General features: G+C 38.8%; 1 protein-coding gene across 1 annotated transcript in view; it reads right to left on the reverse strand.

Annotated features, from left to right (window-relative positions):
- The window catches only part of pde1cb (phosphodiesterase 1C, calmodulin-dependent b), a 126,329-nt gene that overhangs the window by 24,124 nt on the left and 79,612 nt on the right, over window positions 1-22,593 (reverse strand). Inside the window, exons 3-10 of the mRNA XM_041804273.1 lie at window positions 18,760-18,873; window positions 15,588-15,770; window positions 12,662-12,728; window positions 10,466-10,582; window positions 9,836-9,976; window positions 5,599-5,699; window positions 2,757-2,885; window positions 2,180-2,281 (exon numbers count right to left, since the gene is read on the reverse strand). Of these exons, the coding sequence (XP_041660207.1) occupies window positions 2,180-2,281; window positions 2,757-2,885; window positions 5,599-5,699; window positions 9,836-9,976; window positions 10,466-10,582; window positions 12,662-12,728; window positions 15,588-15,770; window positions 18,760-18,873 (954 nt within the window). The remainder of the gene's footprint in view (window positions 1-2,179; window positions 2,282-2,756; window positions 2,886-5,598; window positions 5,700-9,835; window positions 9,977-10,465; window positions 10,583-12,661; window positions 12,729-15,587; window positions 15,771-18,759; window positions 18,874-22,593) is intronic.

Below are 22,593 nucleotides of genomic sequence, written 5' to 3' on the forward strand. Positions count from 1 at the left end.
CCATAGGAAAGTTTGTATTGTTGTCCCTGTAGATCGGTCCTACATCTTATAAGAACTATTTTGTTACCTGGAACAACAGACCAGCCACAAAATGCATAAACTGATCACGAGATGTGTGCAAAAGCTCCTTGCATCAAAAATAGCCAATTTATTACAGACCATCAAGCTGCTGTTGAAAGCGACCCCAGCACATAAGATGTTCATCAAGAACTTCAAGAAATAGATTTCCACAGTCAAAAAGCTCCAAATAACAGAAAACTGCAATGTAGAACATCATCTTAATGGTGCAAAGCATGCAGCAGCTAGACTCAAGAGCAGTGGGAACGTGCTATTAGAGAGCTGAATCACGCCCCTCCATCTGACAGTTTGATGGATGTAGCTTGGTTTTATGGTCATGAGAATGTAACTCACTGGTATGTGTACAGTGTCTACCTCAAAGTTTAGTGGAGGGTGAGTAATATGTAAAAGTCAGGGTTTGGACTTGGACCATTAGTGACAGATTTTCCTCTGGGTGAAATGTTTATACTTTTTTCCACATTATTTTAATTAAAATTTTATTTTCATTTTTTGGTTCTGTACCTTTGCAACCTACGATAAACACAAATTTAATCAGTTCAGTTCATTTCTATTCCATTATTTACCATCCATAGCTTTCAGCCATGTGACGGGTGCAGCGGCCTTAACTTAGGCCTAGGGGTACGCAATATTATCGGCATGATTTTGGCTTAAAAACGTCATTATCGGTATTGGCATATATTAAATGATTTTATTTAAAATAAAAAATTTATTTAAAAATTGATGGTGAAAAATCCTTCTCTTTACACTGCTACCAGGATAAAAGTCTTCAAAAGCAAGGACAGTTTTATGTATTTTTCATATGTTTTACTCTGTTGTGCTGCTGTTTGGGAAGTGAAGGGCAAGCGTAGGTGAGTGCTAATTTGCTAAAATTAGACAGTTCACATTACAGAATTATATTATACTGTCAGTAACACTGTCAGATTTCAGTCGGTGTTCTGGCACAGTAATGCTAGTTAAAAGATATCCATATATTTCTCAGGTTAACACAGGTGTCAGGATTATAAGTAGTCTGTTTGGTGCTACTGTCTTCATCCATAAAGGAACAGTGAGGCGTCTGACAGCATTAATCCACTCCTCTGCTCCTCTCTAGGTATATTTGTCACATGGGGATCTTTAGCAGAATAACTCGAGCTTGTCTGCTTATCAGTTAGTGTACCCAGTTAGAAATAAAACTGTGTCTCAGTTGTGTAAATAAAGAAATAAAACTAGTTAAAATAGATGGGTCACTGACTCTGTCAACTTCTGTGGCATTAATTCTATTCGCCAGCATATTGGTTCTACCTTATTCTGTTCTACAACTTATTATTTTTTCTCAAAAGTATTCTATTCAAATCCATTATAGTCTATGCTGAAACATTATTTTCTGTTTTACTCTATTCTATTATGAAAAGTATTTTATTCAATTCCACTGTTCTACACACCATATTCTAGTAACACCATACTTTATTCTTGCTAGTGTATTGCATTCTATTGTATCGTATTATATTGCACTGTATTATATGCATTCAGTCAAATTCTAGCCAGCTGCCATGCCAAAGTGTTAGAGCTACGTTTTTAGATAAAAAATATTGGTAAAGATGGTGTAACACACAGTATTTTGAAGGCTAATGTTTTCTTGCCACCGCAGCCCACAGTGTGCCAGAAAACCTGCCAACAATATTTCCACCACAGGCTGTTTTTCTCTACTGTGAGCAAATAAATTCACCATGCCAAATCTGGTGTGAATGATCCATAACTCTGCCGGAGAGCAGAAACACAAACTATCCTCTGTTTTTGCCTGAGAGGGCCTTCAGTAATACTGTACACCTGTGCTGTATAATTCATGACTTTTTGTACAAATCTGTAACAAAATATTTTTATAGTCAGTTAACATCACCAGAGCGGCAGACATCATTCCTTATATGTGCTGAAAAGTCTGTTTGATCTAAACATGAGCGTTTGTTGCGTTCCACTTTGTATGTACCCTTCAGGGCAGTGTTAATTGGGTTGTAAACAGTGGGTGGTGAGTAAACAATGATATGACAGCGGGGTTAATGAGGATGTAAATAGCCGGAGCGAGGGCAGAGACTGTAAACACCAGTGAAAGAGAAAGGTGACTGACCCCTCTGGTTGTTGTAAGAAGTTCTTCATGGCCTTCACCTGCTGGAAGTGGCATGACATATCTGTGGCCAGCACCATCTCCACCACTAGAGCTCGCAGCTCTCTAGAAGCAGAAAAAAGAAGAAAAATATGAGTCATGTGCTGCATAGAGAACTGTCAAAGTCAAAGGAAATGAAAGTCAAATTATTTCAAAAGTCCTGAAAGTAAAAATAGAGGCAAACCGCTTTTGAGAAATTTTTAAAAGTTCTGCCTTGACAAGTCTGAGCTAGCACCAACAGAAGTGTGACTTTTCCCATGTCCTTGAGTGTTTTGTCACATTTTACCACTTCGTTTAATATGAAGTTGTTTGACCTTGATGGATAAATGCAACTTCACTGAGCCTGGATTTTAATGTTGGGACATAAAACATTGAAAAGTACATAGATTAAATGTTTTCCTTGACCTGTCTGGGTCCCACTTATCTTTTCTTCCCCTCTGTTTATCTCTATTCATTCTTTATCTCTGTTTATTCAATACCATTATTTTCTCTGCTGTCACCCAGCTCTTTCTTTGTCTGCCTAAGTTCCTGTCTCTCTGACCTCCAGTCATCCTTGGAGAGGTTGTACAGGATGTTCATCTCATCGTCATCCTGCAGTAGGCGGTACGCTGCACTGACATGGTGACTCTCCAGCACTGAGCGGTCATTGTACAGGATGGCTGTGTCTGACCTGTCAGAGAGAAAGCAAGGATGTCAGCTTTTATTGGTCTGAACAGGAAAAACAAGCAAACAGATTATTAATAAAGGCCTGATTGTTGCTGCATCTTCAGTTTAACGCTAAACTACAAACAATATCAGAATTGCACAGTACACACCAGTTATAAGAACTGTAATCTTTCCCTTGGTTTTGGTTAGCAACTAAGGACATAACTGGGCTTAAGGATTTCTTCACTGAGAGCTTATCTTTTTAGTAGGCACAGGTGTCGTCTTCACTTCTAATTTTACTTAGAACTTGTGATGAATTGTGACTGGTTATAAAACAGACTTTAGAAATTAAGTATGATGTCTATAAATTATCTGCAAAGAGAATGAGACCATCAGCAATGACCCTGAAAAAGTCTGAATTGTTTTTATTGATGTCTGAAAATGCTGACACCACGTTATTGTCAGACCCTGCAATAAACAACACACTCAGGTTCTGAAATAAACACCCATTAAGAGCTAAACGTGGGTAGATTTTCTGTTTAGCAGGTCAATTTTAGATAACTTTATGCAGCATGGCAGGCAAATTTTTGTACAAACAAGCACACAGTTAAACAAACACAATGCTGACTTGTAAGTATGACTGGTGTAGCCAAGATGTAACTTTTTTCTCCGTCTCGACTGCTGTCTGCATGCCAGAGCTGTGCAGGGCTGTGCCTATTCATACCAGTGTAACCTGATGCACACAACGCATGCACACAAAGGAACACCGACCTCTGTGCACGATTATTTACTGTATGTGTAACAGATCATAGTTGACCAATGACAGCCACATAATGCATGTGATCTACAGATCAATGGAAAATATATCATCATGATGTCGTAATTTCCACATACACAGCCCATGCTCAGCAGGGCCAGGGTTTGCTCCGACTGAAGGGGAGCGACCTTGCACACTGGAAGCATGTCTATAGTGTAGCCCTGATCAGCTTGAGACAAGAGGGGAGAGGTCATAGAGAAACAGTGAGTTCATGCATAACAACAGCAGATTATTTTGACTTTTTGGGGTTGATTTGCCTTTCATTTGGATGTGATTCAATTACTTTATTGTTGTTGAGTACATTATGAAGTTAAAAGGTTAATGTTTGCTACAAAGAATCTGGGGTTCACAAAATTCTATGGCTTTTTACCTCAAAGGTTTACTTTTCTTTGTCAATGACACTGTAGTAGTTCTGTGACCTCCTGAGGACCTTTTGCTTGTGCTGCAGGGTGAGACGTACTGTTATATAGTGATGATTTTGGATCAGAAGTCTGAGCATTGTGTTGTATTTGGGGTTTACCGAATACTTTGCACATTTCCCTGGCTGTTCGATAGATCTGCTCTGTGTTGACTGACATGGTTTGCGAGCAGCCAGGGCCAAAAATAAACCAGCAGCATATCTCAAACTAAGCAGAACAGAGTGGCACTTCTGGGATGTGCCGGAGCAAGACCTGAGCATGGGCAGTGGAACAGCTCCAACTGACTAGAGAGGGAGCGATTTGTTCCAGAGCAAGATTTGTATGTGGAAATTGGAGGTTAGTGAAAAGGAGGCAGCGCTGAAGTTATGTGCAAAAGCGCTATAGAGATACGCTTGAGTAAACAATGAGTAACATAAGTGATGTTATTCCACATGAGGCTCTAAACTCATGTGGAATCTCATGTAAAAAACAATATGCTTCATGGACTGTTTCATGTAACTGCCACTGTTGCTGGTAAGTCAAAAGTTTATCTCTGACCCTGACCACACAATACATATTCCTAGTGTTTGAAAGCTAGAAGAGAGGAGGATAGAATTTCTCTTTAGAAAATACAACCTTTTCCGAAGGGGCGCCAAAACCAACAGTAACCAAAAGTTCCTTACAAGAGCTTTAAATTCTTATACTGCAGCTCTCAACTCATATTCCCACAGATTTTGTTCTACAAAATGTGAAAAATGTTTTGCTGCAGAAAGTCAAATAGCAGGATAAACAAAACATCATTCAGTTTCTGTTGTTTGTACACCAGGTCTTTTTCTTGTTGCTCAGACTGAATGGTAACCTGCTAAATGAAAGAAAGTAGTGTTCTTCATATGGTCTTACTTATCTATTAAATTTTAAAGAGGTAGAATGTACAGAAGCAGACTGAAGACATAAAACATAACGTAAGGGCAGGAAAAAGTCCAAAGGTAAATTAACCTCAAATATGCCAAGGCATACACACACTTAAAGTTATGCAGGATTTACACAGAAAAAAAATATAACAATCATACTGATCAATGAAAAATCACATCACGGCTATATTTTTTGTCTTCTTAAATCCCTATAAAGGCATAACACATTAATGTATAAATATGTTTTTTTTTTTTTACTGAGTCAAACTTTTTAAATTAAAAGGGATCTGGAATCTCTTTAATGAAAGCTGCAGACAATGAAAATTTTAGTAGGAAATATAGAGATATATTAAAGAACAGTGAAGTATACAAAGACAGGATGGGTCATTAAAATGTAGCCTTACTATAATTACAGTAAAAGGTGTTGTTACAGTCCTTGTCTCCAACCAAGTTCTCAAGAGAACGCAGTTTTATCTGGAGTACCATTCTGCCCCACTGTTATTACTATACTGCAGGCCATCTCAGTGTGTCACTGTAAAGGCCCCCTGCCGTAAATGAAAACATTGATCGGCTGAGTCTGCGCCATGCATTTTTGATTTTATGATCCATTACCTTGTCTGGATGTGGAAGTTGTTTGTGGTCCCCGTGTGCTCGTAGTCATGCACCGCTGCCGCAAAGATCATGGCAAAGATCTCAAGCTCAGTCAACCAATGCTGCAGGCAAAAAAGAGGAGAAAAGAAAGAAGGTAAGGCATGATAACAGTAGAGGAGTAAAGGATGCTGAAAGAGATACAGAAGATGGAAGATAGGGTGGTATGAAGAAAAGGATACAAGAAGATTGCATAGAGGGAAAAATACAGAAAATACAGAAAAAAATGATGAAAACTAAGAGAATGTAGTGAGGAGAGACAAGAAAAATGAGAAGCCAGTGAGGGGGAAAAAGTAGAGAGTAGGAAATGGTTTGTCATGTCACAAAGATGAGGAGGATGAAAGCGATATAAAAGATGACAAAGAAAAATATTTGGCATGAAGAATCGATTATAGTCAGGGATGAGAAAGAACAAATGGGGAGGTGGAGATAGAGGAAAGGTCAGCAAATCAAAATGGAAAATTTAGATAAGACAAGCTCTTTGGGATTCACATTTTAAACTGTCAGATCAAAGCTCCTCTTTTAAGCTTTCCCTCCTAGACAGCCTCTGCATCTGGTTTGTCACTGGTACCAAATAAAAATGAAATAGTTCTGCTTTTTAAAATTCATTTGCAGCTCTGCTGTCACAAGGGCAGCACACACATCTTGCTATTGAATTTAAGTGTTTCAAATTGAGTTAAAACTTTTTTCTAGGCACTACTCCTGACTACTGCAAAAAGAGAGATTAATTTAAAAGTAGCAGCAACACTTGCAGGGATGGCTGTAGAGTTTGGGGGAAATGATTTTTCACTTTCTGTTGCATGTTGGATGGGAAGTCAAATACTACTTTAATTTCTGTTAAATAATTATACGGCTATAGCAGAAAAAAGCTAAGCTGACTCGGCATTAACACAGAGAGATGGCCTATCTGGCTGCACCAGACATTCAATTCCATGCAAAACTAGTCATTTTAAATGTATTATATGCTATATATTAAACCAACATCAATATAGCAGATACCAAGTTTATGGTAACTAAGTATAGCTGTGAGTTAAGACTTTCTTAGAAGGAGGTTAAGTCAAACTCCATCTAGGTTTGTTGTGCTCAAATGAAGGATGATGCTTTGTTCAGCATATTTAGATGATCTTTTTGGGAGGGCTTGAACACCTCTAACTGTAGCATTTAGTCCTGCACCCATGTGGGAAATTGAGAGATAGTGCTGCCCACTTAGACACTGTTTGTAGAGGAGTTAATGGAAGAGTAAAAGCAAAGGTGAACTGCCAGTCTCAAAAATAAGGCTTTGTTTGGGCTAAAATGCTTCAAAGAAATGAGGGCCACATAAACTTTGGTCTGCATATCTGAATGGAGAGATCGGTCATTGAAAAGGCTTCAATTGGTCAGAGCACTGAGGGAGAGGTGGGGTCTGTGTCTTTTTCTCTCCATTATGAGTCATCTAGGCTCTTTAGTCCAGTTTCTGAGTATTTGAACATGTGCTGTTTGGCAAAGCATGATGTGCCAACGGAACAGCCTGCCATTGGTTGTCACAGCCCAGTCGCAATGCATTGCGGGATATAAACAAATAATATGGCGGATGGCATGGAAACATGGATTATAAAATGGATAAAAAGACATTCAATATCACAGTTACTGGTGTGAATTTAATTGTTAAAGATCCAGAAAGGCTTGCTAAAAAACAATCTGAAGGGCTGAAAATGCATGGATAGCATCATTAGAACTGCACAGTAGGGGGCTTTCAGGGGAAAAAAACAAATAAGTGGCAATGACTTTTACTTCAAAGGTTATTTATCTTTGAATGACATGTCTCTTCTTGATGTATAAAACGGCATCGATGGGGTCTTAAAATGTGTTATACCCAAATTTGCATGTTTTAGTCAATTGCAAATAGAAATACTTAATCTAATGAACTCATCACACAAAGCATATTTACACGTCAGTGCACTGAACAGAGCATTAACCACCTACCAAATATTTTATGTACAACTACTTTTTACACCAAATGCTTTTAAAATAAATGCGTTTTTTACAGAAGAAATTACAGCCAATTCAAGTCATCAATTCCTTGCAAACAACAAAACATATACAAGTGAACCAAGACTATATAAACATTTCTATTTCATATTCTTATTTGTTCATGGTGATGCATTGGCACCTTACACTGAATTGCTTCTTGGCTAATATTTTCATGTTTCTTTATATTCATAATTTTTTCCTGTTTGAAATTGACTGGCAGGCCACATTTAGCGAGGGTGGGGGGACTGCATGTGGCACCCATGTGCCAGTTTCGAACCCCTGACTTAAACAAACAAGATAATGTACGAAATATGAGCAAAAATATGTTGCAATATTTTGGTACCATTGGACAGAGCTCTACGAGCTCTTTCCTCTTGTTCCCAGTCTCTATACTAAGCTAAGCTAGCTGGGTGTGGAAGCAGACTTGTACTAATCTACTTCACCCATTTATCTTCTAGTATTTGTCCCAAATTTAACCCTGGTGAATTCAGCCATCACCAGAGTACTAAAACACACTTTAGTACAGTTTTACTTTAACCAAGAAATAGCCTTAAGACAAGTTTGGAAAAAAAAATAGAAAATAAGATTGAATTCTTGGTTGTTTACAACATTTTAAGATCAACTTTCATGCTTTACCATGGCTCAAAATCAATTTTGAGCTTAACAGTATCATCTACTCTTGGTAAATGAGTGTTGTCAACCACAGAGCTCACTCCCATTGTTAAACTGTGATCTAAAGGTGTGCTTTTTCCTGGTTTAAAGATGATTTTGCTGACATCACTGACAGTCATTGAAAGCACAATGTCGAAATAGCTGAAAGACTTCAGTGATGCTGCCCTGCTTTCTGAAAATTGATCTGTAAAGGTTATAGTCAGTCATGCTTGATCCTGTGTGACTCTTTGTTCAGTGACTCAGCTTAATAAAGAAAAGTGAGCTGTTGCTGCCCTCCACTCCGGGCCAACAATATCATCACCCATCACCATGTTTCACCCTGGAAATCGACATATACCAACTCAGCAGACGAGTAGTGGTCTTTCACTCTCAATATCAGCATACAAATGAATGTGCTTATTTTCCTAAATGTCAAACTATTACTGTAATTACCAGTATTTCCTCATATAACCTGCCACATTGCCATGAAAATCTTAAGTCTGGGTTGTCAGTTGATGTGAATAAGATGGGCTGAAGCAGTGGGTGCACATCTGTGCTTTAATTTGCGGGTGTTGATGTTTAATATGTCTGCAGCATCCACACACCTGTGAGTCGACACTCTCCTCTGAGATGTACACACGCACAGAGTGGGGATTTAGCCCAGGAAGTCAAGTCGATATTGGTGACTAATCAACAATGGGGGATGAAGGAGTCATTAAGAACGGGGTGCAGAGGGGTGGGGGTAAGATGGCTGATCCATCCTTCAGTATTTGTTCCTCATGGGGCTGGCTTTATGAATGACCTGATGATTGTTGATTTAATGGAGTCTGGAGGGCCTGTGAAATGATAGATGCTGTTCTCCTGCTCTCCCAGGAGCCCGGGGTTCTAGCGGTAATGTGGTTTACTCCACAAGGCACTGCCCACAGAAACGCACCATGTCGACAGCTGTCACAGCCACCTTATTAAGGTGATTAAATAAAAACAATGGAAGCAGAGGCGGACGGCTGGTTGGGGACTTTGAACTCAGCTGTAGCAGAGCTCGACTTTTTCCTTGTTTTGTGAAATGAATCTAGCAACAGAAATGCCCCAAAGTCACTACTGTGGGAGAGAGAGCAATACAGATCGCAAGATGGAATAAGAAAAAAAGCAACATGAAGTAAATGAAGTTATGTCATGGCAATGAAGGAGAAAACATTTGATTTTATATGTTGAAACCATTAGTAGGTTTCATATTTGACAACAAGTCTTCAAAATATGGGTTTATTTTCTCACATATGCCTGAGGCAAGTCTGGAATTAAAGGGCTATTGTCTTTTGTTTCTTAGGAGGACAAATGGCTTGTGAATTCACTAAGGAAAAAAGCTTTATATAGCAGCTCCATGTCAGTCAAAGCTGTAATTAGGTGGGCAAGCCGCAGCTGACAGAGATGTTTTGAAAACCATGGACAGAAATGCCTTGATTTGATAAGAGGAGATTTTTCAGAGAAACTAACACAACACTTCAACACAGCTGGTCTCTGTCAAACAATCAATCCTACTCACCACCATGCCAGTCTTGAGTAGCAGGTAGTGTACAGTCTGTGTGACATCAGCAGCATGCATCAGATTGTGGTAGGGGTTTTTATGCTTGCTGTATCCCACCTCAAGGGCCTCCACGAATGACACCACTGCAGAGATTGGGATCTGAGGGCAGAGAAAACAACAGTGAATGACTTTCAGAATCATACAAATCTTAACACTATCCAGTGAAGAGGACATACAACTTCAACCCATGCACATCCAATAGCTTCTAAAATGAAGTCATAAAATCATGGCTGGTGAATCCTTTAGGCTCTTGCAGTCTGTGATTAAATATTCATGTCTGCTTCATTGCCTGTGTCATTGCTGCCAATTCAAGTCGAGTGCCCTCAACTATAAGATGCTGTGGAAAATAAGCGCCACAAGCATTTGAGAAGAGATGTCTAACCCCCATAAAGAAGCCATTGTTGAACAACACAATCTCACACACAGGAGGCAGAGAAGTACATGCGCTTACTGCCATCAAAAAAGCACAATCAAAGAGCATTCTCAATGTTATTATGATCTGGATATGTTTGGTTTTTCCTTGTATCAGAGGCACATTTAACATGTAAAGCAGCAATAAGAGGAACGTTGTATGTTTTATGGCTTTACCTTAAAGCGGCTAATGAGATCGTATCTTGTGAGCAACTCATAGAAAATGAATTTCAGTGCGTGTTCCCCACTGGCTTCATTGAGAGCGAAGACGTCAAACGACCACCTGTCAACATTCTGCGTAAGGAAGAAAATTCACATAATTGAATTTTTTTGTCTAAAACAAGTAGTCATCTTTGCAATAGACTGAAACAAGCGAGAAGCTACATAGTTTAAAAAAAAAATAAAAAGGGCATTTGATTTAAAGAACTGAGATTTGTTCAGAGCTTACATGTGAGAGATTTTTTTTTAAAAAGAAATAAAATTTGAATTCCCAAAAGAGTTAAAAAAAAAAAGCAACTGTGTAATGCATGTAAAAATAACCCAAGTAGAGTTATAACAGTCACAAGCCAATTGCCAGAGGGCCTTGGAGGATTCACAGAAGCATCCTTAACAACATGTCTAACTGGATGTAGCGCAAGCCAGCATCTGTGACAAAATCAGCTTGATGACACTGATTCCTCTCATGGAACTCTGTCAGCATGCAAGTGATGCAGCACAGAATTGTTGCCCCGTTGTTGTTCCTATTTTCCTCGCAGCAGCTGGTGTTGACATGGGTGTGGAACAAGGAAAGACGTGGATGACAAGGAGTCAGGAGTGAAGGACAGGGATATTTCCTTGATTTTCCTCCACTTTCCTCACTCAAAATAGCTTCTTAGCTTCCCTTTGCAGTATCAGTGTGGCAGAGAAATCCTAGAGATGTCTTTAGCTAAAAGAGGAGAGGCACAGATTCAGCTTAGGTGGCCATCTGGATGCATGCTAGGGTCTGATTAGCTCCAGCTGGGTCAAATGGAGGAAGGTGACTGGAAACATCCAGTGATTTCAGGATCATGCAGTCCGATCCAATCCAAATTTATTCATAAAGCAAAAAACGTGTTATATTGCTATAAAATAAAAATTTGAAACATTAAAGAACGCAATAAAACACAAGGCCAATCATCACTGAAGATGTGTCCAGTAGCAACCATGGATGTCATGAAGTCATGTACTTAAGATTTTGGCATGTAGGGTGATAAGGATTCATCACAGGACCCATGGTAGCACAACCTGGGACTGGAGAGGGGGTTAAGGATGGTCATAGTCAGGCTTGACACATGGTGACACATGTGTGTCAAAGTCAAGCCCAACGGCATCTCTTTTGTCCGGGCTTTCCACAGCTGGTAATACGTCTGGAAAATGCTGCGTTTTCTCGCCCTTGGGAAATCCACAGCATGTCCAGGGGCTCATGGCAACTCTACTGCCTGCCCAGACAGTACCTTAGGCCAGGCTTACTCACCACATCCATCCCTTACTCCACCCTAAAGTTGTGGACTTATTTTTCAGCAAATTATTTTCCATCTCCCTGGTTAAACCATTCAGGGCACGACTGGTGTTGGGTCAATCCTCATTCATGCCTGATGGTGACCTCAGGCAGCTTACTCACCATATCTACGCCTTACTTCAGCCTCAATTTTGGGCCTGAACCTGCCTAAAAGTTGTGCACAGTACAGGCTAATAAAGTTACACTCATTTTTAAATGCTAAATTTGTCCAAATGTAGGACTTGCCTTGTTTTGCCTTTGCAGTGTAAAAACTAATATAAACACTAGCTATCTAGAACCATCTAACGGTAAAACCAGCTTCTGCAAGATCTGTGTTGTGCTACCAAGGCAGCATTAAAATTTTAATTTCAAAATGAATAAAAAAGGATAAGTGGTTTCAAAGGTTGGCTATGGGCCCATATCAAGGATTAGTGACCACAAGAAAGATTCATTCACACTGAAAAAGCGAACCAAAAACCAAAAACCAAAAACCATAAAACCGAAACATCTTAAAAAAAAGGGACTGACATTATAAATGTAACTTACAGCAGACCATAATAAGATTTTATCACACACATTTTATCTGCACAACAGACATGCTGGAGACTGTGTTGAGTAAAGATGATACCCATAGTTTCTGTTTCTGTATGAAAATGGAAAAGTATTGGAAATATACATGAAAATAGGTTTTTGTTTGCCCGTATTGTTTGTTTTCTTAAATGAAAATTATAAAAAAAGAAAAGGATTATATATTGATGGTACTGCTGGTATATTCTCTGACAACAGTGTGTGCTCATGTGTTCAAAGCTGTTATTTTATATTTCTGTGAGTGTGTGGACACGTGCACATGTTAATACCTTAAGCACAGATATGACAGACGGGGGGTAGCTGAGTCCCACCATATTGGAGGTGCGTCGGTACATCCTGTTTGGATGAGATAAAAACATCAAATGAAGAACACCGCTGAGCACTAACACCAGAGGTTACTACGCCACAGCCTGGAAGAACACCCACCAAGGACCTGTTTAAGCCTTCAAAACAACACACTCAGTATGAAATTGTGTGGGAAAGGTTAAGTTTAGGGAAGACTTTATCACCTTCAAGTCTGTTTTTTTTCCAGTATGGAAAAGGATTGAAGCTTTGCAGAAATGAAGGAGAGAATAAGGAAGATTTTTTGGCAAACTGCAAAACCAGCTGTGTAATTGCCCATGTCCTGAGTGTTTGTAAGTTGTCATGCAGTGCTAAAAAATCAGTAATTTTCAAAACAAAATACCTGTCTTTTAAAAGCACATCTCTTACAATGCCTCGAGATAATGCAACAAAAATAACTGATCAGTCATTCTGTATGAAAAGCACAGCATTTTAATTAAAAATGCTGTGCACATTGTGCTTTATCACTGTTCCACCTTTTCATTTCCATCCTCCTCTCAGTCTTCCTTCATTGTGAATATATGAAAAACAGACTCTACAACCACAGATTAAGACAGATTATAGCTCACATCTTTGAGGCTTATTGGTTTGAACAAATGCATGTTGTATGTGACTGTGTGATAAAGCACAGCCTTGGAGAGGGCTGCTGTTTGCAACTCTCTGAATGATTGTGCTTAGCCAGGCTTGCCGAGGCTGTGAAGACACATGGTCAACTCAGGTAAGTGAGTCAGAAAGGCTTAAATGAACACATTTTTCCTACGGATTGAATTTTTAAAAGGAGCTGGTTTTGGTTTAACCTTGCAAAGCAGATGAATTGGGCAAATTCAATGTCTGTCATCAGGTAGATCCATTTTGCAAAACTCAAGTCTGAATGTGCCAAATCTGAGAACAGATGAGACCAATCAGTGTCCTTAAAGGAGAACGAGATGGTAGTTAATGGTGGGATTAAGTTGTAATGGTACTTGTAGTAATGGCTGTCAATCAGCTTGGATGTAGCTACAGTATAGCTGAGGTTTTATCAGAACTGGAGCACCATTCTTTTTTAAAACAAGAGCAAAGAACCACACTGAAAGCTTTTCTTGGTAGAAAAGATGTTTTCACACTTCTCCAGACCAATGAGTTTGCTATAGTTACAAGCAGGATTTAGTTGATCTGTAAGCCGGTATATAAGTGATTTTCTCTGATGTAGCTTTAGCAACAGTTTTTATCAGATCTGGACAGCATAGAGGAGCAAAGGACTAACCTAAAAGCCATGTTTTTTTTTGGTGGAGAATTGTTTTTTACACTTTTGGTGATCAGGATCGTTATGAGTTTTATCCATCAACAAGCTCCACCACTCCTAAACTACGACAGCATCTGCCGGCAGAGCTCACATTACTAAAGGCTCATTTATGCTCTGTGTTAGAAATGCATATGGATACGGATAGATTTCTTTGTCTGCACTCTGGGTTCATGTTGCCTGTTTCTTGTCCTTTCACTCAAAGTTTATGGATACAGACCGAACATAGCAATACCACCGCTGATCATGGGGGGCTGTTCTGAGCAATGTTGTCAACAGTTGCCATCACCTCCTGTGAAACTGTTTGATGCTGTAGAGTTTTTAATTGTCTTCTCTCCTAAGTTTGATTGACTTCAGTAGACAGATGTTCATACAAATTTGAGAGATGCCCACTGTTGTATCAGTTTAACAATGAGGTTACCTGGACCAAAATAAAATCACATCTTATGAATCCCAAATCACTCCAGTGTTCACTCATAAATTTAAACTATATTCTGGAAAAAAACGTGCTAGTCATTTTGTTTACAAATTGATCAATATGGTCAAGATGAGTTTCACATAAACATTAGCCACAACCACTTCTCTCTAGATCAACAAACCAACTAGTATGGAGGTAGCCCACATTCAAGTTCATGTATGAATATGTGTATAATGTGTGCTATAAATAGTGCTATTTTTCTACCTCTTGCTTTAATTTGCTCTTTTTTTCACTGGTGGAAAGAAGACATATATAAAACTCACTCTGTGCATTCAAATATAACAATTGTGATTATACATCCTTCAGTAATAGAGTGTATATATTGTTTTTAGGCTGAAGATGCACAGTAGGAGAAAAAAACAGGGATATTGAGAGAAAAATGCTTTTTAGAACAGCTATGTAGATGATGTAGATGTGAAATCACTTTCTGCAGACCTTTTTTGCCCTCTGTAAATACTCAACTATTTCTCTGTGAATTGGTTGCAACATTTCCTAAATAAATAATAGAAAAAATTTTGAGAAATAGGCAGCTTTTGTGCAGATAGATTTGGTTGCCTTTGCAGCTTGTAAAGGGGGTATCAGCGTTAATTTCACCAGGAAAATCTTATCAGAGCAGATTTCTTGTGTTTCAACCTTGTTATTAATAAATCACTTATGTGTTGCAGCTCTGCTCTTTTGGGCAAATATACAGAGATTTTGGAAATTCATTTTGATTACTACACAAAAAAGGAAGCTTCAAGTCTCAAGATTTTAAACAAGCTAAAATCTAATGAAATTTATACTTCACATGTCAGAGAATCTAAATCCAAACACTTTACAACATTTTTTTAGGCTGAATGTCCATTCTGTAAAAGCTACTTTACACCGAAATGTGCAGGATCACAGTGAATATCCTTTTGTGGCTGCAGACTGAGCTAAAGGTGGTGAAAGCATTGCTTTGAGTTGCTCCAGGGTACACTTGTTTATTTTGACCATTGATAGATAGAGCCTCAGTGGAGGAAAGATAAAGGTGACAGTCCCTTTGAATTATTTAACATCACTGGCAGCTTGCCTGGATGTGGATCAGTGCCTGTGCATCTCACACACACAGGTTTACCTCTCTACAAATATGCCAGCCTGGACAGCGTGGACGATGCTGCGGAAGCGAGGTTTCTCCTCATTGCGTCGCAGCATCAGCCCCATCTGCCGTGTGAAGGTGGAGGCCAGCCAGTCCCGCACTTCTGAGGGTACCGACTCCGACTGGATGTCACTGAGCTCATCTTCTGTGTCAACCAAACGCCTGAAAGAAAGACATTTGAAACTTTAAAGACGGACACAAAGAAAAGAATCAAAAGGCTCTAACACAGAGGGATATAGAGACTTAAGGCTTACTAAGATTGTTATTTATCCTAACTCTACTTTTACAAGGGATCAAATTCAAATCCCAGCACTGTCCATCAAATAATATCACCTGTTATGTAAGATAAAAATGTCCCAGTCTCTTGGAACACCATAACGGGAGTATTTTGAATCCAATTGTGTGATATAATTCTGTGCAGCTACCCTGCTGTGTTGACATGTTCAGGGGATCAAGAGCAAAGCCTGTTGGTCCCCAGCCTCTGCACTGAATACAAGTTCTTACGACAGAGAGAAAGCATTCACATCCTACTGATAATCACGCTGCTACATGGATTCTGCACTGGATAGTTCATCATCCTCCATCCTGGAGTGGTCATGCCATTGCCGCCCCTAATCTACTGGGATCTAGATGATGAGAGGTTTATATAATTCCATAAGCCTGCTCATATCTCTGATTCTGGACTTGCATTCGACCGCTGACGTGAATTGACCTAATATGTTCCCTGACCTTAACCAAACCTAGCAATGTTGATTTGCAATTACACCAATCTTTGTGCTCTACCCAGGTAACCAATGTTTTAACAAAACTGAAGCATGAGTAGATCAGAAAAAACACCCATAATTCCACATCAAACACTATGTAAGAGGCACTGAGGTATTTCTCTGAAAGCTATTGAGAGGAATTCTCATGTTATTCAATTTCAGCTACACCTGTGGGTAAAGGACAACATTGTTCCTTTTTATTCATCCTGTCCTCTTCACACATGTTTTAACAAAGACATCTTATCCTTTCTCCTTAAAAGCTGCTAACTCCCACTCACTGTCAGACTTTTAGAGGATAATGTAAACAAAGGCTGCTTCTGCAGCATGCTACAAAAGGTTTTCATGAACACTGTGGCAGCAGATAACGGATTCAAAATGGCTACGATAAAATACTGTAAAGATTCAATTAATATTTCAGGCTTTTAGTAACTTCAGTCTATGAAATTACCCTGTCTTTATTTGGGATGGGTGTCAACATGAAAAGAAAAACTAAATTAAATTGAAAACAATAAATAATAATCTTTGTGATGGGATACACTGATATAACCCCTCGCATGGTATTGTCATCTTTGTTTTGTGTGCTTTTTTGGATTTGCTGTATGAGTCAAAATAATCACAGATATTTTTCAAAGTTGTTCCACCTTATAAGGGACTAGACCTTAAATGAGGAGGGGCTTACATTTGAGGTTTTGCAGTAATAAGTCTTATACCTGGTGTTCTAATGTGCTTGTAAAGGCTGTATTTACTTAATCAATTTCAATTTTAGTCTGTTTCATAACCACATATAGGTTAACCTTGCAAAGCAGATAGATACGCCTGTTTCTTTGTTTCTCAATGGCAAATCCATCTTGCAAAGCTTCCAACCAACCTCCCATCAATATGGGCCCGGTTAAAAAGTGACAGCACCAATCAGCGACAAGGGCAGTACTTTCAGGTGCGGCAGAGTCGTGACGTAAACAAGCAGCAACAAGAGGCCGATGCAATCATGGCAGAAGAGATTAGCGTGGATGCTGCTAAAGCGCCAGTTTTATCAGAACTTGATGGCATTTCTTCATTAAAAGAAGAACAAAAAACAGCAGTGAGTTTTTTCTTTTCAAAAACGACAAAAGTCGTGTACTGACATGTCTATAGTCGCCATGGTTTGCGTTATTCCTCGGTGGCTACACACGTGCACCTCGGGCGCGGCTACATTTTTTTCAAATCCCCTGCCCTTTCCCAGACACTTAGTATTGAAGAATTTCCAGATGGATGTGTGAAACAAATCCATCTGGCGTGTCAGGTTAGATATAGGTGGCTTGTATTAGATATTTCAATCAATATAATTTACCTTAAACACAAGCATTCATGCTCGCAAGCACACATAGTTCTTTTGTGCTCTTTTACATTATTTTGAGCAGCTGTTGCTATTTTCTAATGTGCTTCTTACATAAATTAGATTTATTAATTGATACACAGTCAGTTAAACACTCATTGAGGTGTGGTTTGTTTGACTTCTTAATGAAGGCTTGATGCCAAAACGCGTTGAAGTGTGTTTTTAAGGTCTACACATGACCATGATTATAAAGGCATTTTAATGCTTACAGAGAGTGCCTTGGAGGATTTTTTCCTGTTTGTTATCAACTTTATGAATCCCTTTTCCAAACAGCAACTCAAACAAACTTTTTATTGGGCTTTAGAAGCACTCCTTCCTACGTTTTTTTGAACTCATTACAGTGTGTTTCACAAAAAGTAGCAATAACACCCTGAAAAAAAATCCTCATATGCAGAAGTAGCAGTAGGGTTAAGGTAGGGTTAACCACGAGACCCAGGGGATCCCATTCGATTTTGGGGGTCACAGGTAAAGGTAATTAGGCTTCATTGATTGTAAGCCCTTGCTTTTAACATTAGTAGTACAGAAAACACCAAAGTCCTTCTTCTTGACCCACTACTGTACTCGAACCGTCCAGCAACTGGATTCTTCACACAGGCAGAAAAAATGACCAGGACTAACTTTAATTTGTCTCATGTGTTGTTTGACAATGTGTATCTCAACTGAAGATTTAAATTTCTTAAAATAATAATTAACAATATTTTGGTTAAAAAAAAATGTAGCTGTAGCTGAGTTGCTAAACAACTTGATTGAGACTAATGCTGAGTTAGGAAAACATTAGCTCCATTATAGAAGTTATACATTTGGTCCATCATCCATCATGATGCTGTGAGACTTTGTAACCAACAGGGAGACGAAACTGTTGACACAAAATAAGAACTCCAGCACAGGTCAATTGCTATACTAATGATAGCCATCCATTTTCCCAAGTGTGGCCTCTGTCATTGCTGCGTTGGTGTTCAGAATAAATGAACCATGTCTGTACTTGTTCCACTACGTAGCGCTCCTGTTTCCTTACCTCGTCTCCTCGATGTAAACAGATTCGAGCACCGACGCTGCATACTCCAGGTTTTTCTTGAGGTCAGTGAGCGAAGCCTCTCCCCTCTCCAGTTGCTTCACCAGACATCGTAATCTAAAACAGAGATACAGCAGTCATTTAACAAATGGGATTACTCTCCTGCCTTCTCCTCACGATCAATTAATTGCTACTAGTATTGGATTAATCAGATCTGAGTTTCCTGCTGAAACAGACAACGTGTTTTTCTGGACATAAACAAACGAAGCCAACATCAACAATTAACAGAATTTAGAGAAGGTTTGCAATAACAGTCAACAGAAAAAAAGAACTTAAACTTTTAGTACTTAATTATAAAATTCCCACAATGGACTGAAAAATAGGGTAAAACTTTGTTTTTATACTCCTGCGTGGCCCTTTTGTGCCCTGATGAGAATCTTATTGAAAAGTATCTTTATTGTTCTGGTATTTTTATTGTCATTGGCTCTATTCTGCCTGCCCTTTCCATTGGAGACACACTGACTTTTGAAACAAGAGTGTAATAACGGCACTAAAGCCACCATTGATGTTATTAGTTCCACCTTTGGTTTTCCTGCAACGGCAGGTCAAAATGTCTCCTGTTTGAAAGGTCTTTTCATTTTAAATTCTGCAGATATTTGATGAGTGCACACAGTGCTCACCTTGATTTGCATTTGTTGGCTTTTTAAGATTGAAAAAATGCTGCAGTGTTGCAGCTCCATGTAGTCCTCCTTCTGTCACTTATGAAAGCAACTGCTTTTATAAGATTAACGGCATAACTGGGTCAGTGTCACTTGTTTTGCCCCTTACTGGCTCTGATTCAATTTCTGTAATCTTGATCACTTCAGGATTAATGTATAAAGCATAATAGAGCTTATTTTAAAAGTTATTCAACCTTCATGGAGGCAGACATTGTTTTCCAGAAAATTTCAAGGGATAGCTTAAAACTTTCTGAAGAAATATCTCTATACAAGAACTAAAATGTTGGTAGGATAAACACATTTTATTTTGCAGCATATTAAATCCAGAATGTAACTTGATCATGTAGCCTACTATTGCTTTAGAATAAAGATTTTTTCAACTTTAATTTAAATTGAAAACCTTAAACTGAAACATGTAGGAGTTGATCTTAAAAGTCAAATAGACCATCTCCTCTTTCTAACATATTTTTCAATACAAGTTTCCTTTTGAACTGAGATCAATGTGTACTGTGATATTTCAAATATCCTCAACCCCTGGCATATGTCCACTATAAATAGCATAAAAGAGAGGGCTAAGTTAATTTCTGCACGCTGCAGCCTCTTGCAGAATACCACCTGCTGCTGTGCTGGAGGTCACACGCTCCCTTTCACAGTGAATGCCCACAGAGGCTATGCTTGTTGCTGAATTATTAAGTGAAGAGGAGGGAGAGGAGGAGGTTTCAGATGCTCTCAATGATTACACTCCCTGAATGCAGTTGCAATATTTAACAAAGAAAAGACCCTGAAATATTTCAGTGAATTGGTAATGGCTTGGAGAAATTTTATGATTCAATATTCATGAAGGTAGTTTGACCCGTTTGTTTTTGAAAGGACAAAGTTAGAGGTAAGTCTGTACGGTACGGTGTGTACAGAGGTGAAACTTGCTCTTTGTGGCTGAGAGCACCTGGATAGCCAGTCCTTTTTCTGACTGGTTCGTTGTTTGATTTACAAGGCCCAAACCATTATTATGAGCGCTGTCGTCATTTTTAGGAGCATCTTCACACACACAGACAGTGGTGCTGCTGCTGGAAACAGAGATGTACTCTTATGGCATTTATCAGAAAACTGGACTCTTAACACATCATGATAAGAGTGCAACTTAGTACAAGGTGCAGTTGTTTTTCTGTGTCCTCAATACAGGAACCTGCTAGCTTCAGGCTTTGAGTGCTAAATGAGAAGGCGAGCTCATTTAACGTGTCTAGGCAGAAAAATGACGAATGAATCGACTGGAAATAGGCAACACATCTGTACTGCCATGCCTAAACTCTTTGTGGCAGATGTACCACAGAGCATTGTTAAAAAAAATGGCATCTCTGTAAGAAAAACAGTATGGAAAAAAGACCAAAGCATAAAAAGAGCTACAGATCTTCAGTCATATTTCAACCAACAACTGCCATAAGCAAAACAGAGAGAGAGCAGCAAAGATCCATTTGAATTCAAGATGAGTGATATTTGACACGATGTACTTTAGACTGGGTCGTTTCCAATACTATTGGAACAACTGACTAAACTGTACAAATACAGAAGCATGTAAGACAATCTTTAGCAAGTGAGAGATATTTTAAGATGAGGAAGTGAATGGATGAAGGGTGAGCTGCAACTCTAGAATCACTGCACATGTGATTTGGTTTGCTCTAATGATGGTTATTAAGAACAGCTGTGTACCAGTGAGCTTTCCTACTAATACAAAGGACTAGAAAAATACCCAACCTCCTTTTACAGAGCAGAATATCAGATTGGAATGATACCTACAATATTGAAATTGCTTCCTTTGGTCAGCTTTTACTTCACACCAATTTGAGCTGGCATGATGTGGTAATATGAAATGCTAGTGTTGAATGACATTATCACATGTACTACATGTTTGTGAATGCCTCAATAATAAAGCTTTGTCGCAGGCCTGTTTCTTTTTAATGGATGACAATAGACTAAATAAATGCTCAGTTAGTTCAGTTAAAAAAGAATGGACCAGATGTGGGAAACCCAGGAGGGCTTTAAAGTGTGAACAAATGCAAAGTGTTTCACTGAAAGAAAATGCAACAAAGAGGAAATGTTTTTCTTCCTTTCATCCCCTTTTGTATTTAATGTTGCCAGACCAAAGAGAATATCTACCTTTTAAAAATCAACTAAACATGAGACTTTGTGATGACAAGCCAACCAACAGGATGTGTCTCACATCAATGTCTCTGCCAACCAAAACAAAATCGACTCCTTTCACCGGCATGTTGCTACCCACCAAGGAGACACGCTGACTTAATGGGACGCGTCATGACCAAAGTAACTGCTGGGCATAGAGCCAAGTGAAAAATTAGTTTAAGCCAGAGAAAAGTGGGTAGGGTGGAGGAAAAACAGCCATATAATGGGCTATGTCTGCAGATTTAGTGGGGGAGGCCGTGAACTGATTTCCACAATTTCTTTCATTATCAACTTCTCACACAAAGTCAAGATGAAACATCTTCATAATAGAAGGGATGAATAAGAGATGTAAAGGGGATCTGCTGTCTAGAAGTTCAGTGTTACATCAAGTTCAATCACATGAATCCAAACATTTCAATAAATAAAAAAGCATCAAAAGCTCCAAACAATATATCACATGCTGATAGGACGCTCTTCTGATAGGGCTGTCAACATTAATGCAGTAATTGCAATTAACTAAGGCCTATGATTAGTTCATTTCTTAAAATTGAGCTCATTGCTGCAACTCAATGTCTTATTTCACACAAAAAATATTCAAAGACAGCTCAGAAGACAAGTCAAAAGTCATGAGCATCTTGTGTCATCAAACATTCCCCTATTGACTGTTCCCTTATCTCCTTTTCAATCCAGAACAAGTTCTTTGTTTTCATGGTAAAGTTCTTGGTTTGTCTGTCAAAATGAAAGCAGATCTGTATCCAAACAGAAAGTTAATTAACCTTGATTTAAGACACAAATCCAAAATGAAACAAGAAAAGCTTAAAATGCAAAATAGTGTAATTTCAAAATGGGGAGATTAGTCACAATGAAAGAAAGATATTCCAACATTAACCCTGATTGAAAAACATAATCAGTCATGGACTCTTATGATTTCTTCAGTAACTGA

This window comes from Cheilinus undulatus, linkage group 13 (genome assembly GCF_018320785.1).
Source record: "Cheilinus undulatus linkage group 13, ASM1832078v1, whole genome shotgun sequence".
NCBI classification, from domain to species: domain Eukaryota; kingdom Metazoa; phylum Chordata; class Actinopteri; order Labriformes; family Labridae; genus Cheilinus; species Cheilinus undulatus.